Source organism: Rhagoletis zephyria, unplaced genomic scaffold (assembly GCF_001687245.7).
Source record: "Rhagoletis zephyria isolate East Lansing unplaced genomic scaffold, Rhagoletis_zephyria_1.1 Rzeph_scaffold_06071, whole genome shotgun sequence".
NCBI lineage: Eukaryota > Metazoa > Arthropoda > Insecta > Diptera > Tephritidae > Rhagoletis > Rhagoletis zephyria.
Window position 1 is genome coordinate 15,545 of NW_016163154.1, and position 20,082 is coordinate 35,626.

Consider the following 20,082-nt stretch of genomic DNA (forward strand, 5'->3'; position numbering starts at 1 on the left):
GTCAAATTTGGCAACTATCGTGAAAGCTTTTTATTGTCTTTCGAAAGACTAATTGAAACATCTGCTAACAAGGAGGTCTTACCGTTATTCTGTTTGTCTTTTAGCGAAAAGTTTTTAAGTTCAATAAAATTGAAAAAACATATATCTACATATATATATTTTTCTTTTAAAACAAAAAATATAAAAATTAAGAAGAAAGAAAACAACAAAATTAAAAAACGGCTTCGAGCTCAATAAAAACTGTTGAAAAAGCAAAAATAGATATAAAAAAGTTTCAATAATTAAAAGAAATAAAAACAAATATTTTCTTTTCTAAAAAAAAAATAAAAGAAAGTGAAATAAAAAAAAAACTTTTTAAAACAATAAAATAAATTAATTAAAATAAATTTCTAAACGTAAACGTAAAATAAAATTCTTACGTAAATGAAATTAAAAAACATATCTTTTTTTAAAAAATACAAAATCTAAAAATAAAAAGAAAATTGAATTCAAAAAATAAATTGTAGTGGGCTTAACACATGAAAAAAAGTGGAAAAAAGCAACAACAGTTTATAAGGCGAGCTTCGCACAGCGTGTAGGTAGACCACTGGCTAATTCAGCTGGGGGAATCCCAGTGAAGAAGTCTGATGAGGAGATGTAGTAATCTCCGAAATAGCAGCTATAACTTCTACCATTTATAAATTACTGTTGTTTTTCTACAAAAGTTTTTATCAAAAACGGCCTCAAGCTCAATAAAATTGTTCAATAAATTAAAAAAACTTAGTTAAGAAAAATTAATTAAGTTCCTAAAAACTTAATGAAATTAAAAGAAAGTATTTTTCTTTATAAAATAATAAAACCGAATTATAGAACGAAATTTCAACTTAGAAAAAAAAATAAATAAAATAAGGTTATACAATCGAATGAAAAAAAAAATATATATATTTTACGTTTCAAAACAATAACATCTAATAATTAAAAGAAAATTATATTAGGAAAAAAAATAAAAAAAATATTTTTTTTTTGGTTTAAAACAATAAAATATTCAAAAAAAATAAAAAAAAAAAACTGTTTCTAAAGATCAAATGAAATTAAAGAATATATATTTTTTCTTTTTAGGACAAAAAAATGCAATAATTAAAAGAAAAGTAAATTAAGACAAGTAAAAGTTCTATGTTCGGGTGAAGCAGAACATTTAAATATCCGACGCACGTATTTAATATAGTTTTTTCACCTATCCAATGCAGGGGTGATTTTACCCCTATTTCAAACATCTTCGATATTATGTTCAGTTAGACAGACTTAAGACCGTTTTCTGAAATTTTTTTGCAACCTTTAAATATAAAGTGAGTTTTAAAGTTACCAGTTACTTGAGAAAACGACCCTTAACGAGATAAAGTTATGTGGCTATAAGTGGGCGGTATCACGCCCAGTTTCCAAAATTACATAGTAATGTTATTTATTTTCAAGGGCGTCCTTAAATTTCGAAATATTGAAGTCTTTCGAACTAACTTGCCATCTCTCTTTCATTTTTCTTACGAAAGCCTTTTTACTATCTAAGCCAGAATTGCCCTGTAAAAGTTGCGTGTATAAACGCTCGTAAAAGACTTTATGGTCGGACATGACTCTACTTCCTCTAAATTAATAAAAAGACTGCGCCGTGTGATTGTCTGTCCGATTGTAACTTATGCCCACTGAGTTTTTTATTAATGCAACAGCACGAGTATTTATTAGCGCCTGTCATTAAAACTTTTACAATTTAATAGCACGTGGAAACTCGTCATTAGGCTACATTTGTAGCGATTTGGAATGTTAATCCCGGGATCCTGGGTTCGCGGCCTTTTTAAGGTCCAAAAATCCCGGGATTCTTGGCAAATAATACCGGGATTTTCGGGATTTGTAATTTGCACTGATGGCAATAATGGAAACTCCTTTTCTGGGCCAGTATTGGATATATTTCTTTTTTTATTTAATAATTAATATTTTTTTTTAATGTCTAGCTCATTATACATATAATACCGCGCGAAAGTAAGTTTTAAACACAAATATCAATATATTCGCGAAACCATGGGCCAAATATAGTAAAATTGCGTTTTTAGTTTTTCACTCTGACGTCAGTAATTCAAAAATGATTTTAAAAATTTAGAGAAATATGCTTAAAGAAGCAGTATGGGTATAAAATTAAAGAGGAAATCCTTTAGAATTTAAACAGATTCCAGGTTTTGGTGCAGAAGGACTGGTAAGTATTGAAAATGTCCTTTTAAAATTTTATCCTTGAAATTTCACAATATTTATTTTTGAAAAAATGATGTGTTAAGGACTTATATAAACTCGATAACATTCTCGAATTTCGTCCTTCTAAATTTATCAGCTTAAAAAAATTACCATTCGTCCTTGTGAATCCAAAAAATTTTAATTTTTTTTTATTCTAAAGAAATTTCCTCTTGTATTTGGTACCCACCCGTTTATTCTACATTGCAATGAATTTTGTAAATTTTTTTTTGCAATTAATCAAAACTTTGAAGTTACAAAGTCCTTCAAAATAAATCCTGCGGTCAGAGAGAGTAAATAAAAACGCCACTTTGAATAAAAAAGTAGGTTGCAAACCCATTTATTTATTATTTATTTTATGGTAGGAGAGCTTTTCAAACAATATAGAAGCAATTTTTTCGATATAAGTTGTAGAAAAGCAATGAATATCTAAATCGCGGATCTAATCCCGGGACCCCGGAATTGTGATAAGGACATACCGTGTAATCCCGGGATCGGAACAAGCTGAAAAATCAACATCCCTAGTAGCGATACTATGTAATTTTTAGAGCCACTTCTAAATTTGCTACCGAATCCAGCCTAGTTTTACGAGTGGTATCGCTCACTTTTGTTATTGTTTCAAGCAATGAAAATTATTTTGATTTAAATCATAATTTCACGCATGACGGTTTATTAAAGAACAAAGTGTTTATTCGATCAAATTAAAAAATAATGAAAAAAACGCGGCTTGTGATTTTATTACTCACATTCAGTTTTATTGATGCCACCGGTTATGCGTCCGGTTTATCCAATTCGTGTTTGTATAGCATTTTGTAATCGTTGTTGGAATGTGTTTGCATTGACACTTGTATGCACGAGTGGATATCCATCTGTAAATATGTATATTAGGGTAAATCCCAAAAAAAAAAAATCGGTTTTACCACCGGAATTATAAAACTTATCTTATTACATTAAACGAGTGTATATATATATAAATATCCATAGGGTTCTCGGAAATGGCTCTAATGATTTTGATGAAAATTTATACACAGATAATGTTTCGGATTTTAAGGTTATTTGAATAGGCCGAGAAGACTCGTATTTGAAATTAGTAACAAATTAATTTAAACACCATAATACGGGTCTCATATGGAAGGTATTTTAAAGATCCCTAATTCAAAAATATTTTTAATAGGGTTGCCACCTGTTTTGAATCGCATATTTATTTAATATTTTGTTTATAAAAAAAGGTAAAACATTACTATTCATTGGTACCAAGAGACGGTTCTTAAACAATGCTTTCCCTATACACAAAATGTTATCTCTTTGGGATAATAGTGTAAGGTTGCCACTTATTTTCGATTCTACGCAATTTATCTAAAACATCGCAATATGGGTATCAAATGAAAGGTATTGTTGAAAACTTTTGTCAGAAAATATTTTCCATCAGGGTTGCCACGCTTCTATATAATACAAATTTTTTATTTTGTTAATTTCAATTAATGTACCATTCTTTCCAGCGTATTTTGGAATAGGGGTGATACCTAAATTTTGGAGTAAGAAATTTTTATTAATNTCTAATCCCGGGATCCCGGAATTGTGATGAGGACATACCGTGTAATCCCGGGATCGGAACAAGCTGAAAAATCAACATCCCTAGTAGCGATACTATGTAATTTTTAGAGCCACTTCTAAATTTGCTACCGAATCCAGCCTAGTTTTACGAGTGGTATCGCTCACTTTTGTTATTGTTTCAAGCAATGAAAATTATTTTGATTTAAATCATAATTTCACGCATGACGGTTTATTAAAGAACAAAGTGTTTATTCGATCAAATTAAAAAATAATGAAAAAAACGCGGCTTGTGATTTTATTACTCACATTCAGTTTTATTGATGCCACCGGTTATGCGTCCGGTTTATCCAATTCGTGTTTGTATAGCATTTTGTAATCGTTGTTGGAATGTGTTTGCATTGACACTTGTATGCACGAGTGGATATCCATCTGTAAATATGTATATTAGGGTAAATCCCAAAAAAAAAAAATCGGTTTTACCACCGGAATTATAAAACTTATCTTATTACATTAAACGAGTGTATATATATATAAATATCCATAGGGTTCTCGGAAATGGCTCTAATGATTTTGATGAAAATTTATACACAGATAATGTTTCGGATTTTAAGGTTATTTGAATAGGCCGAGAAGACTCGTATTTGAAATTAGTAACAAATTAATTTAAACACCATAATACGGGTCTCATATGGAAGGTATTTTAAAGATCCCTAATTCAAAAATATTTTTAATAGGGTTGCCACCTGTTTTGAATCGCATATTTATTTAATATTTTGTTTATAAAAAAAGGTAAAACATTACTATTCATTGGTACCAAGAGACGGTTCTTAAACAATGCTTTCCCTATACACAAAATGTTATCTCTTTGGGATAATAGTGTAAGGTTGCCACTTATTTTCGATTCTACGCAATTTATCTAAAACATCGCAATATGGGTATCAAATGAAAGGTATTGTTGAAAACTTTTGTCAGAAAATATTTTCCATCAGGGTTGCCACGCTTCTATATAATACAAATTTTTTATTTTGTTAATTTCAATTAATGTACCATTCTTTCCAGCGTATTTTGGAATAGGGGTGATACCTAAATTTTGGAGTAAGAAATTTTTATTAATAGATATCGAAATCCAATTTTTTGTTTCCAAAACATTTTTTAAAGCTATCCAAATCTTGAAAACTTTATAAAAAAAATATGCACTCCGGGCAAAGCTCGGTCAACCTGGTACTTATGTCTTAAAACTTCCGCCAAAATATTTCGGTAAAATATTAAGATTTAAGTGAGCTAAACCGATTTGAAAATACATCCAAAAATCTTACTATTTTGATTCTGTTGATAAAATTTTTTAACATTTTTATGCAGACCTTTTAAGCACTTTAACTCTTCTATCATCTGAGGTGATTTTTTACAACAAAAAAAAATTTAAAACTTATTTTATTTATACAACAATACTTGACATTTTGAGGTGTTTTCGAATAGATCCAGCTCACGTGAACCCTAATATATTTCCAAATATTTGGGCAGAAGTCTTAAAATATAATACATTTTGTATTTCCGATGGAAAAACAGTTCCAATTTTTTTTTTATGGAGAGTGATCCACCCCAATGTAGATATAGGAATTGATAGTGTGTTGGTATCGAACCTAAACAGGTATAGCTAAACGTTTCGTTTCGTTCGGCATTTAAAAGCCTTTCTTGAATTATTTGGGCACCCACGTTGGCCTCGGTTAAAATTTCAATTTGTTTTAGTTCGAACAAAATGCCAAGCTCAATCAGTGGTAGAATAATGTTAACGCTTACACACGGTTATAGGCAATTTTCCTGCAGGGTTTATATAGGCGTAATACATCCGTTTTTTTATGAAAACGCAATTTTTTTTTTAATTTTTTGTTGTTTTTTAGGGTTTTGCGCAACGAATTATTTTCTTTACACAAGGTTACACATGTTTAGTTTTTTGTCTTTTTATGCAACAAATACCTAAGTAAACGGCGATTAAGTATTATTAATTTACATTTTACTTTAGGAAGGCGAGTTTTCAAAGCTAATTTTTTCAGGCGCTCGCATCGTTTCAATACTTATATCAACAGAACGTAACCACGTAAAAGTTGGATAGCTTAAAAGAGAAGGTTCATATGACTCCACCGAAACGTTCTCTAAGCAGCTCCAAAAGTGAATTCTCACCAGTGTGATATCCAGTCTCTCAGCGTATGAATAACTCATCGGGCAATGTCCTGCCGATGCAACTACCAGAATTAAAAGTTGCGATTTTGTAAGCCCAAGGAGATCCCTTGAACGCCTCCAGTCCAATTTTAGTCCTGGTTTTCGCATGGAGTTCGCTAAGCTCATACGAGGCTCATCTGTCCGTATGTAGTTAGTCAACGAGTGGGGGTAGCGAGATAAATTTGAGGGTACTTTTCTGGGTGAGCGCCAAACAAACTGTAAAAGATGTAAGATATTTCCCTACTAGATAGTGTTGGCAGCACTGTGAACGAGTCCAAAAGCTCAAATTTCTGCTTGGCTGTCAGAGTGGATATTTACATCCCTTGTTGATAACGAACAACTGATACTGATTAGCCAATATACAGGTTCCTTAATGACTTCTGCCTGAAAAATATTATAGTGATCTATGTAGAGGACTGATTTCGGGGTTAATAGAGAGCTCCTTGCAAAATACCTCTCTACCAACCCTTCCGGCAAGCTTCCGCCCATCTGTGTAGAAGTTTATTGGTCCCCCTTTCCCAATTCTGCCCCCGATCCGCTCTGGATCGACCTACTTTTGATATACGCATGTTGAGCATCTGAAAGGCGATCACTGTTCTAATACATAGAGTCATCAGCCTATCAGAGATGTGAGAGATTTTGGCGGCCCAGCGAATTTTGGAGCCATCCGAAATCACGACACTGCCTTTCGCAAATGGTCAAGTATATTTTCGTCTAGTACCGCAGGCTTAAAGGTCTTATCGCCCAGGCATGGCGACACTTATCCAGCGAGTCCGTCCCTCTCCTCACCGATACGAATATGCTCGATAATCCATCCCATTTTTCACTAGTACCGGAGACGTACCCAGTAATAGTTGTTTGATGGCGAAAGCCACTGGGACTACCCCTGAAACTAAGTTCTAAGAGGTATCGGTATGCAGAAGGAGGGACTGAACTCAAGTCATCAATCAAGAAGGTTCTTTTCTGGTGGGGTCTTTTCTTAATTCCAAACCATAAGCGGTAACATCACGCGTACTTGGCATGGTAGTCTTCTGAGATCACCACTCTTAGCTGGGCTGCGACTCATTCGATTCATTCGATAAACTTATGAGCCGGAATATGGCTATTTTTCGGTTTTGTTTATTTTTAGGTAATCGAACGTCAAATCTTGGTAATCTATATACATATGGACGAGTAGTAATAGGCTAGCATAAGTTCTGTCCGCTTTCGACTGCCGGTTCCACTGGACTGATTTCGATACCAAAACACTATTGGAAGGGTATTTTTCTGTATGGTCTATGATTAAAATTTACGGCTCCAACCGACTTGTCAAAATTTACGTTTTTGTGTGTAGTTTTTGTTGCAAACTCTTCAATTCGAGTTGTATTTGGTTTTGCTAACGGTGTATTATATTCGCATTTCCTTTTTGAACACGAAGACAAATACCAAAAGGAATATGACGACTGAGACGAACGCGAATACGAACACGGATACGTACTTGAGTAGGAAGGCGAATACGAATACAAGGACGAAAAAGAATACGAAGATGAACACGAATACGAATAAGAAAGCAACTACGAATAGAAATACGATTACCAAACGATTACGAAGATGAGTGGGGAGAATTTATGAAGATGAACTCGAAGACATAGTTACATATGTCAAGGCGAATTCGAATACGAAGACGAATGCTAAGACAAGCACGAATGCGAAGACTAATCTGTAGAGGAATTCGAAGAAGGGGATGAACACGAAGATTAATACGAAGACGAACCCGATGTTGAATAAGAATAAGAATACGACCACGAATACGAAGAGGCATACAAAGGCGAATCCACGTACACATATGTGTACGCGAAGGCTAATACAAAGACAAATACGGAGTTGAATTGGAATACGAAGTCGATAAAAAGTTGTCCGGACACGAACGGTGAACCCGCTTTTATACGGATGCATTTCGAAGACGAATGCAATGTCACCGACTAAACCGAAGACAAAGATGAATGCGAAGACTTATACGAAGGCGAATATCTTATTATATTAAACGAGCAATTCTTGTATATATATATGTATATCCATAGGGTTCTCGGAAACGACTCTAACGGTTTTGATGAAATTTTGTACACAGATAATGTTTTGGATTTTAAGTTTATCTGAATAGACACTATCTACAAGAATACTCGTAAAAGGTTGCCACCTGTTCGAAATTAGTTACAAATTAATTAAAACATCATAATATGGGTATCAAATATAAGGTATTTTAAAGATCCCTAATTAAAAAATATATATTTAACAGTGTTGCCACCTATTTTTAATAGCATATTTATTTAATTTTTTTTAGACAAAAAGGTAAAATGTTACTTTACTATTCATGGGTACCAAGAGAAGGTTCTTAAACAATGCTTTCCCTATATACAAAATGTTATCCCTTTGGGATAATAGTGTAAGGTTGCCACTTATTTTCGATTCTACGCAATTTATCTAAAACATCGCAATATGGATATCAAATGAACGGCATTGTTGCGAACTGTGGTCAGAAAATATTTCCCATCAGGGTTGCCACGCTTCTATTTAAAACAAATTTTTATTTTGTTAATTTCAATCAGCATTCCCTTATGTATACGGGGTGTTCCGTATCAAACCGGACGGGGTTCACACTTTACGGGGATAGACTTAAATATTGAATAAATATGAAATTTGAGCTCGATTAATACATTACAGCACAAAAACAAAAAAAAATTGATTTAATAGTTTTCAAAATATCTCGAGAACGGGGCGAGGAAAAATTCAAAAAAAAAATAACACATACACACATCAAAATTATTTATCTATAAAAAAAAAATAGAATTTTAATTAGTTAATTAATTATTAATTAATTTTAATTTCTGGAAAATTTTTTTCACATACACATTTTCACATAAATTTTATATATATCGAAACCCATTTTTTGTATATATATATGCGCTCCGGGCAAAGCTCGGTCAACCTGATACTGTATATGAAGACAGCGACTAAAACGAAGACAAAAAGTTGCCGGCACCATAAGAAGGAACTAGAAAAGCGTCCGAATTTTGGCAGTAACTGACACTACTTCCTTGTGATCAGTATTACTACATTTCGATAGTTCAACGCCGTTTTGTGACAATCCCGACTGGTGTTGTATATTGCATTATAAGCTGAGGTATTTTCACTCTCTTTAGAAACTTATAATTCTCGTTTCTTAATTTTTGTTTCATTTATTTAAAACAACTAAGTTGCGTTTCCTCTTTGAACATTTTTTTTTTCGACAAAAACTTTTTAACATTTTCACTTACTTTCACTAATTTGCACCAAACTGAAAAGCCAAGCAATTAAGAAGGAAGTACTCCATTTTACAGTGAAACTACACACTTTCCGTAGCATTTATGAATAATATTGTAAATATAGATTTTATTAGAGAAAACGTACGAGTTTGGTCCAATCAATCAAACTGTCTTGTTGTAAGTGTTATCATCGACCGATGCAAACTGAATTTTTAAACATTTAAAAGTATTTAAACCCCCAAACAACACAGACCACTTAAATTCGAGCTAGAAAAAAGTTAACAGCCGGATAATGAATAATGAAAAAAATGTGAATAAGTGCGCATTTGATTAAGGTAATGCTCGTATAATTTGTAATAACTGAATATGAACACATGTAGGCGTGCATTTCATACATACATATGTACCCTGCAGTGAAAAATTATCAATTGTTAAAACTAACCAACTTATAGTTAGCTTTTTGGCGAGATTTCGCTTAATACCTCACTTTTAATTAGCTAATGACTAAACCAACTTAAAGTGAATTGTAAAGTCGTGCAGGAGTCATGCAGACGCAATCGGGAGTTGGTTTTCTTTACAAGTTTCTATTAAATATCCTCATACAAAAATTACTTTCAATACACTTTTTTTCTGAACTTCGCAGATTCTTTTTCATATTCAGGACAAATAAAAGGAAGATCGAAATTTTATACTATCATTTTGAAGTTATGTCTGACGGTGTTCGAATATGGGGCCACCCAGAGCAGAATATGTAAACAAATATGAAATGTAATAAAATAAAGTAAATAAATAAGTAAATAAAAAAGTAAAAAAACAAAAAAATATTTTGTTTTTCTTATTGATATTTTATGTCCAAAAGTAGTTAGTTACAAGTTAGTTGACATGTAATGCAGAGGTATCCAGGTCTGACTTTTTTGCGGCCATCGCCCCACAAAAGTAGTTAGCTTTTTTCGAACAAAATACACAGTTAATAGTTAGCACTAGTGTTCGCGTAAACAGACTAAAGTTAGGTATAAGCTAACGTCACTCCCTGCAGGGTATGTACATATTTTGTGTAGCATTGTTTATGGAACGATTGGAATTAACTATAAAAAAAAAACAATTAATTCGTGCTACGGTGACCAAAAAAGGTAGAAGCACACATATAATTCTAAATAAAAAACAGTTCAAACCGAAGGCTAAAATGCGACGATACTTGATAGAATTTGAAGTTCACAAAATTATATACAAAATACATATGTATGTATGTATGTATGTATGTATGTCCTTTTTGTTTGGCGGTTAAAACCCATAATCATTTTTTTTGTTTTTAACTTTTTTCAACCCTTAAACTAGCGAGATCAATGACCAGCTGAGGCAACTGTGTCTCTTTCTCTCACCACTTCTCCAAGGCCGGCTTCACGTTGTTAGAAGTCGCATCTAGAAGCACCGCAAACAGATCGCTCTAGACCAGCCGGGGGTCTGGTATAGCACCTGTACCGTTGACTGCACACAGAAAACTTTCCTTTCTTGAAAGTACTGCCAGCCTAGTTTTTGTGGGCAATCTGGTGTGCCAGGTAATCACTACCGCCTTTAAGCGAACCTTGGCTTCAACGTATTTGTGGTTTACCATGGCGTTGGCCAGATGTCGTTATACTATATTCTGCTGATGATAGATACAGCGCGCTCTTCCAATTTCCAAAAATTCGGAGAAAAATGAGGTAGATAAATTCTGCTGTCAAGCTTTTAGCCATCTTTAAATATGGCGATAGGCTTTAAGTCTAGAAAACTAAAAAAGCGGATGTGGAGATTAGCATAATCCAAGCTACTTTAACTCGGTAGCGAAAACCAAGCCAACTCTACCTAGAGTGTGCTGCGAAAGCGTAATTTCAGTCTTAGCGAGACTTACATTGAGTATACATATCTCTTCATCGATATAGGTACTCCGAGGCAGATTAAGTTAGGTTAGGAGGCTGCCACGTGAGGATCTCGCCGAGACATTACATATATTTGCAGGCAATCCATATGAACTTGTCGAATACCCGCCAGAAGAACTTTAAATGTGGGGGGTTTATCCCAGCGCTCGATAATTCAAATTTAAGCGCATCTGTCCAGGAGCAGTCCACAGGCGGCTACTAAAACTTCCATGCCCTCCCCGTTAGAAAACAGGTTGCTGAAAATCCTCAACTGAAACCCCCGCGAGGGTTCCGACTGGAAATTGGTACTACAGGGTGAGCCTGTGCGATGCCAGAACGGTATCCGACTAAGATCAGAGGTCAGTGCTGTGTGCTTAAGCTCCTTAATAGCTTTTCTAAATATATTAAGGTTATGATCAGGGCGTGATGCGCTTCCGTGCTGATGATTGGCCAGGCTGGTGGCCCCAAAATAGCTCAGTCACTTACGAAGCCTTTCTGACAACGGGCCTCATCGGGACGTAACGTACAATATATTTTGACCACTCTGCCCGCCTCGTCGACAGGTTGTCGTACGACCAAGATGAACAACAATAAAAATAAAGGAAAAACAAACAAGGAGGAGGAGAAGAAGGTAGGAAATCGCTCGCTAGAGAGAAAAGTGATCAACGACTCCGACAGTGACGAGAGCAGCGTGCTTTCCGTGAGTCCTGCAGAGTCCAGAGAAAGGAAGCATTTATCAAACGCTAGCAAAGACGCGGAAGCGGCGAAATAAAGAGTGGATGAAGGCTCTATCGCAATACAAAACGGGAATAATCCGGCGAGTTCAAAAGACAGCACTCTGCGGAAAACGACAGGCCGGCTATCAAATGGCAGAAAAACTCCGCATACAGCGATAAACCGGTACACAGTACCGAAAGGCAAGACAAAAGTAGATACGATGAACCGTCGACGTCGTATTCGGCAATGTCAAGGATCACCGGCCAAGCTGAGAAAGCCGAATGTAAAGATGTGATCCCAGATCCCGTAAGACTAACCGAGATAGCTATGGACAGATGACCACCAAAAGGTGGAAATCTATAGAGATATGAGGTTAGTAAGAGAGGGATAAGACACTCCCCGGCCAATTTCGAGCGTACTAAGAGCGATTCCAGGGTCTTGATTTCTGTCTGGCTATAGAAAATAGGTATTTACCATTCTTACCGGTATTACACTGGTGCGTATCCTAAAGACGAGATCTACAGAGAGTTCCTGACAAACCACACCACCTCCAACTCTGCCGTCCCACTTCGACCCATCGGTGGAAAAGTGAATTGGACCTCTAATACAGCGGCTAGCACGCTACAATTCACCCTTAGAGGGATGTGCGAAGAAAAGAAACCCTTCGGAGCCAGCCTCGGTACCATCGATAAGTTTTTCTTTTCAGGTATGAAATCAAAGTTTCTAAGTTGAAGGAGAAACCAGTGCTTCTTAACCTGGTGTCGGGCGGACTGCGGTATCAGAAGCATCGTTTCTACATTCTAGCGGGGAGCATGCGGAAAATAAGCCTAAATACGTTCTTCTCGACGCCTTCGGTAGCACAGTATTAAAAGCACCCACAAAGAAGTTACCAAGTACGAAGTTTTTGTTCTTAAAATACTCCTAAATAACTTTAACAATTGTATGCAAGGCAGCTTTACGGCCGATGAATCCTTTTTCTTGTATGCAGGTCCATTATTCCCTAAAGAGACTTCAATAGCAAGGAAAATAGTCTGATTGATCTGAAATCCTTTGGAGATATGTACTTAGATGTGAGTTATTTCTGCCTTGAGAATAAACTATACCCTTGCAATTCTTCAAGTCATCCGCACTATCGAGTTCGCGTGGTTTAGAAGTAAACCAACCTACAGAGTGGAGATTAACATCTTTGCTACATTTACCCTTTTTTGCTTCGTATTGGTTCCTCTCCAGTGTGACACCTTTTAGGGAGAGACTTAGCAAGTCATACCTCTCGCTATTGGTGGGAGTTCTATCATCGATGACCCTTACGGAGATGAGGTCAGCGCAACACCTGCTGCTCTTGTGTCCTGCAATTGCGATCCTAAGGTTCAAGCTACTTGGGACGCACTTTTCTCTCTCTCTTCTATAGTATTCCTTCAACGAATACAGTTTGAGTGAAAATGTTTGTCATGTCTTAGCTGAAAAATAGGCTTTTTGTATGCTAAGGAATTCGAAAGAAAAAAGCTTACTCGTAAATTTCTATTGACATGCATACATGAATATTTTATTGGTAGTACTGATTTTTAATCTCTTCAGAAGTATACATTTATTGATATTACTTATTTAAATCTTCTTTTTTTTTGTTAGAATTATATAGCATTTTAAACGCTTTATAAACAAAAATACATCTAAAACTAATGCCGACTACCCCAAATTAACGATTGATCAAATATTCAATATGGAATATACATAGATAATTATTAAGGCGCTGACTTATGCTGTCAAACTAAAGCACAGCGCCTATTCTCGATGCTTGCAGTCAAGAAAGAGTTGCGCCTCTGCCTGTGAATTACATATATGTACATACAAAAAAAAATATGTTAGCAATAAATTTCACAAATTGTACATATGTATTTCCATGCACATTTCTTAAAAAAAAAAATACTTAGTTACTCATACGCCCCACCTGTCGTACCTGCACAAAGCGAAATATCTCCAACAGCATCTCATTCGAAGTCTTACAATTTCCACTAGGCTGCGCATCGAAGAAGCCAGCCGCGCCGCTACCCACACTACCACCACTGCCGCCCACTGAACGTTTACCCCAATCCGGTGAGAAGGTTAGCTGCAAANTCTCCAACAGCATCTCATTCGAAGTCTTACAATTTCCACTAGGCTGCGCATCGAAGAAGCCAGCCGCGCCGCTACCCACACTACCACCACTGCCGCCCACTGAACGTTTACCCCAATCCGGTGAGAAGGTTAGCTGCAAAAATATAACAACTCTATTACTTGACATTCCAAGCGACGTATTTCGTCAATCAATCAAAGCACCTGACAGTGGGCTACAGCCAAGACTAGCAAGCATAGAGCTGCAAAAAGTTGTGTGCGCGTTGAGAACATCTTCGGAACTGTGCTGAGTGATGCTTGTTCATCTGGGTTTTATCTCGGTTTTTATAAGAAACAAGCAACATACAGCCGCCGATATCCTTCTTGCATTTAAGTGGTGATACGGGTAGTCTAGCTATTCAATTAGCCGCATACTTATTTGGCTTCCTTGATAATAATGTACGTATGACGCAATCGAGTTCGATTAAAAATAGCAGAAAATGGGTGGCTTATATAATTACATATATATGTATGTATTCCATTCTTATTTCTGTTTTTTTTTTTAATGTAATCTTGCGAGGTGGTGACGTGTGAAAACTATTCTTTCTAGAGGAGAGTTGCTTTAAAAAGTCCTTTAAAAGGTTCGTTCGCTACAGTTGGAAAGCTATTATAGACAGCGAATTAATTTAATTTCAAGACAGATCCAATTACTATGTATAGACGTTTTCTTAAATAGACGCATCTTGGCTGCTCGGAGATGTGCTTGATAAGATTTCCACTAAAGAAAGATCCGAGGACTTCTACGCATCTTTATTATTTGTATTTGGAATTTGCTAAGAACACTTTTGCGACATTCTCCATTCTTATGTACGCAAGCGACTGTTCAAGAGCAAAAACCTGTAGCTCAGAGTCAACTTTCTGCTACATCTGTCGTCTGTTCGAATTCTTAAATGGAAGAAAATTCTGTCTACAATTGCGGCCTAGAAACCGATCTTAACCGCTGGCTGAAATATCTCGCTCAGGCTGACGAATGGGTAAGCTGGCTCAAATGGTCTTACCACGTATATATGACGGTAATGATGAGGAACAGAATCGCAGACCACTTATAGGTAATGCGGAGTTGGTAGACCAGCTGAAGCCTCAGCAGCGCTTTAAGGGAAGAGGTCTCTGTAGCAAGCCAATTTCTGTATTTACTTGGGTTTGTCGTGTTTCAGCTGAAGTAGTATCCGGCTACCAAAATATAAGGTTCGAGTTCAAATGGGACGTGAGCTCTGCCCGGAAAGTCAAAGTGAGACCTTTTAAAAAATCTTAGGAATGTGAGAACTCAACTTCACTGAACTATATAAAATGAAATAAAGGTAACATCGAATCTGCTCAACGAAGCCCTGCTGGAATCCCCTCATGACTCATGACAGCACAGTTCTTGTTCCTCTTTGATGAAACGTAATTTTCTGTGGTGGGAGATGGAACCGGATGCAAAGCACAAACTTATCAGAAAGCTTCTCAACAGCCTTTAATAGAAATGCATTTGATAGTAGGGAATCTAGATTCATTGAGGGAAGGTTTGAATTGAAGCGATTTATATACATATGTAATTTGTAATACAGAGATCCTTCGTTACATTCACTGCGACAAGTACATGGCTACCACCAAGGGCTACAATAAACTTATTAGATGATTCAATCTGACTCTATGAGGTCTCTTCCTGAGGCTTCCCCATCTTCATAAAATTCTATCGATAGAGCCTTACTCCCAAGAAGGCAAGATGGCACATTTACTAACTGTGAGATTCTAAAATACTTGCTTCAAGTGCATTTCCCATATTCTTCGTCGAAACAAGATTGGTTTACTAGTTAGAGTCCTTCTAGCACTAATTCAGAGTAGCATTCATTCCATCCATCTTCTGGCCTGTTTTGTTCGGAGGAAGGCAACTGTCAAAAGACAGCTGGACCTATACATTTCTTAGTTTGCTTACTTGGTTAGTAAGATCAAAACGGTACTTGACTTTTTAGACCTCGTTCCACTTTTCATAACACTCTAAAGCTTCCTTTTGTCGTTCAATAAAAATGGACCAGTATAAATAGGAATTCAACCGGATAATATAAGTTTCTTGGCTGGTCGATTTCTCAGTCGATTTTTCAGTCGACAGAAATCGACCCGTATAAAGGCAGCTTAAGGATACAGCTCGATGGCTGTGGTTCAAATAGACATTGATTTCTCTACTGGGTCGGTTGTCGGATCGACACTTTCCTACGCGGACGCGAAATTACAATCATCCTTGGGCAATTCTTCTGTTAATATTAGGGTCATAAACGTCAGTTCCGCAAGGTAGTCACAGCTGGAGCGGCTCGCTTTATCGTAGTCTTTCAAACGAGCATGACCACCTACACCAGGTCGATTCCGCATATCTCCACATTAGGGTGTGTGAGTGATTCATTTGATGGTCACGCCTCGTCGGTCCCGAAGAGATGCGCGAGCTATTGTAGCCGGCAGTGATGTCAGAAGCTGCCAAAGCCAGTGGTATCGACAGAATTTGCATGCTGATGCCGTAAAGCGCAAGTTTCCCCGATCTCACATGCTGAGGATTGTTCGATATTGGCGTCCGGCAATTGAATTGATGCCCCCTGCTCGAAAGTAAACGGCTACTTCTCCGAAATTTCTTGTTTCTTCGCTGCGCTCTCCCCAACGAAATGGACGCGACGACGTGTGGTCGCCGGAGGAACGTAGGATGCGACGATGCTATACACCTGCTACCATTTAGCAATCCGAACAGCTATGGGATGACTTCTGATGTCGCCAGAACATCACTTGCATAGTGACTACATGCGCATGATGCAATTCTTAGTAAGTTGCAACAGACGCGAGCACCCGAACAGGCACTTGCTAGAGTCGGAACCTCCAAATAGGCACGCAAAAGGCATCTCTACGAACTACGTCGAAACAGCACGTTTCCTGGGCCAACAGTTAGTTGAGCTTGACGCCAACGATTGATGGACTTACCGTTTTAGGCGGGGCTACAACCGCTACAACAACGGGTTCTCCCACAGCCGAGAGAAGCCCTTTGTGCAGTTTTCCTTTCAATATAATTTGGTCAATTTCGATCACTTTGCTAATTTTTATAGAGTTCTAAAAAAATAGTGTATAAGCATGAAATATTTTTATTCCCGAATCATACTAAAAACATTTAAATACCATAGAAGGTGCCTTAATTTTTCATTTTATAAAATTAGACTTTATTTTTTAATAAACTTTACTTTTTTCTTTTACATGAATATGTATGTATGTAAATATATAACACTAAAATATTTTAAAATACAATATTAGTATTATACGTACAATATATGTATGTATGGTGTATGTGCTATAGTTATAACTGCTGCGAATAAAGCATACTGATTGAATTTAAATACATTTTTTCATTCCGTAAAAGTGTTTAGCGCTTACAGAATACATACATATGTAGCTATGTATTATATAATGTATAAAATAATAAATGACAACATAAAATATATACTGCACATGCAGGCAAACATATACTTATGGCTATATTATATGCAATCCTTGGGATGCTTGTGCACGCAATTTGTTTGTGAATTGCTTTTTTTATAAAAAAAAAATGTGCGATTTGGATATGCAAACACGTCAGTGAGTTTGTTTAAAAATAGGTACTTACTAATTTAAATACAACGTGAGAAGATTAACTGCAAAAGGTGATCAGCTGAGAATGTGTGTGCTTTCAAGATTCTTAATTTAACAAAATAAAATTGCTGTCAAGTGTGCTTAAATAATAAGAATTATATTTTTGTGCTAATTAAGCGTAGTTAGCGTGAATTATGTATAGTATCAAGATTGCGCAGCAGTTTTAACAAACTCATATGAGTGGCGACATTTTGACTTATCGACACACACAAGTGTACATACAAACATACATATAAACGTAGGCACTCGAAATTTATTCGTTTAATTTCACTGTTAGTTCCAACTTTTCTTCTAATTACTTGGTCATTAATTTTTTTTTTTGTTTTGTTTTTCGAATAACAATGATACAATTTTTAAATATTTTAATTATTATACTTTTTTTGACAATAATTAGCAAAAAATGGTTCTTCAATAGTAAGCATAAAAATACAAATCTCTTTTGGCATATTCGTAAACTTTTTCGCTATGCAATTTTATCACTTAAAATTATAAGCTATTGTTTTTTAATATAAAATACAAAATTCACACACTTAATAGTTAAGACAGTTAAATCGCTTGACGATGTAATTAGTTTATAAAATTCACAAACATTTTTTTTATATAAATGTACATACATACATACATATATACATATGTATGTACATATATACATGTATGTAAATTTATTTAATTGGTGTTTTTGAAGCCTTCGCATTTTTTTGCATTCAGCACAAATTTGGTTAACAACTTTTCGAATGACTTATTATTTTGATTAATACAAACAAGAAATTGAATTTTTTTGGTGGTATTCGATATTTTCGTTGGTTTTTTGAGGAAGAACATTAACATACTATGCTGATCGCTGGTGTGTAAATATTATGGACTCTGGTGGCTTTCATTAGAATTTCGTATTTGTACAATTGTTGTTGTAGCGTTGCACTATATTTCTTATGAATTCATATGAGTTGCATACGTGTACAACCGGATTTGAAGTGCTTTTTCTCAACTTTTTTTCTATTTTTTTCTTTTATTGCACTTGTGCCTCTGTTTGTCTAAGTTGTATGCGACTGCTTGTATGCAAACAACTGACATAGATTCATGCTTTCCTTGTGCTATTTTCGAAATATGTCTATATATTTTTGTTGTTTGGTTCATTGGCAGCTTTTGTTCTTGATCAACATCCATTATAAAATTTAAATTTTTCAACATTGAATTTCCTTTTTTTTGCTCTCTCTGCGTCATTCTGTATTTGTTTTTCTACTTTTTCCTAACGTGTGTTTTTTTTTTTTGCTATTACAACACGCAACATTTCCGCTTGCTCTTCCTATTGTAGCTCTCCTCCAAGAAGGGGCGTTCAGCCAATTGGAATTTTCGCACAATTCGTACAAGCTCATGAAAGGCTTGATCGACATTCACCCGCAACTTGGCGCTGCACTCAATATATGGTATCAAGAGATTTCTGCTAATGGTTTGTGCTTCATCTAGCGAAACTTGACGCTGTTGCTCCAAATCGCATTTGTTGCCAACCATTAGCATTGGAAATTCATCGCGATCCTTTACTCGTAGTATTTGTTTTTGGAATTTTGGTATTTCATCGAAACTGGAATGGTCGTTTAGGGCAAAAACCAGCAGAAACCCTTCCCCAGAGCGCATATACTGTTCACGCATGGCGCTGAATTCTTCCTGGCCGGCAGTGTCCAAAACTGTGGCAGAAGCGAAAGAGTGTTATTGCAAGAGTGTCTTTTTAGGTATTAATTTGAAGATACTCACTGTCTAACTTTGCTGGCACATCGTCGATGACACACTGTTTGGTGTAGGAGTCTTCAATTGTAGGATCATAGTCAGTAACAAAGTAGCTCTGGAATATAGAAGACAATTTTATAGTGTACATTTACTTAAAATATTTTGATTTTAAACATACTATACATATTTATATGTAATAACAATAAGGAACAACAGGTTAATTTTAGTATAATGTACGGTATATGATGCCAACGACTATACACTACTAGCAATATTGACAAATTCACAGTTCTAACTATAAATTACAGTTTTTAGACAAGCTTACAGTTTTTTTTTTTTTTTTTTTTTAATTACCTCCTACTACAAATAACAGTTTTTTGCGAAATTTCAGATTGAAATTTGTGGATTAAAATACTTTCTCGGATTTTTGGAAGTCAATTTTTACGATAAAAAGGGGCGATGAAGGTGCAGTGTTTACGCTTTTGAAACAAATGGCAAATGTGGTAAGAATATTTTTCAATATTTCTCTACAAAAACATATCTAAAATAAAACAAAAAGAAAAAGCTAGCCGAGTGGTTACTATTACGTCCTATCACTCAATATATTCAAAGTATATACAGTGACGAGCAAAACTGTAACATGGTGTAACACTTTTTAT

The 20,082-nt window shown here is 35.5% G+C and overlaps 2 protein-coding genes across 2 annotated transcripts in view; both read right to left on the reverse strand.

The window, feature by feature from the left end:
• Positions 1-13,432: 13,432 nt before the first annotated feature.
• On the reverse strand, positions 13,433-14,516 carry Akh (Adipokinetic hormone). Its single transcript, XM_017628615.1, has 3 exons — positions 14,228-14,516; positions 13,869-14,018; positions 13,433-13,735 (listed from the first exon to the last, which is right to left on the reverse strand). The coding sequence occupies exons 1-3, from the start codon at positions 14,294-14,296 to the stop codon at positions 13,694-13,696; spliced, it is 261 nt and encodes an 86-aa protein (XP_017484104.1). The 5' UTR covers positions 14,297-14,516; the 3' UTR covers positions 13,433-13,693.
• A 4,205-nt stretch (positions 14,517-18,721) lies between these two features.
• Positions 18,722-20,082, reverse strand: part of Ras64B (ras-like protein 2) — a 3,825-nt gene continuing 2,464 nt past the window's right edge. The window contains exons 3-4 of the mRNA XM_017628616.1: positions 19,451-19,538; positions 18,722-19,383 (exon numbers count right to left, since the gene is read on the reverse strand). Coding sequence (XP_017484105.1) covers positions 18,974-19,383; positions 19,451-19,538 — 498 coding nt within the window. The 3' untranslated portion in view covers positions 18,722-18,973. The remainder of the gene's footprint in view (positions 19,384-19,450; positions 19,539-20,082) is intronic.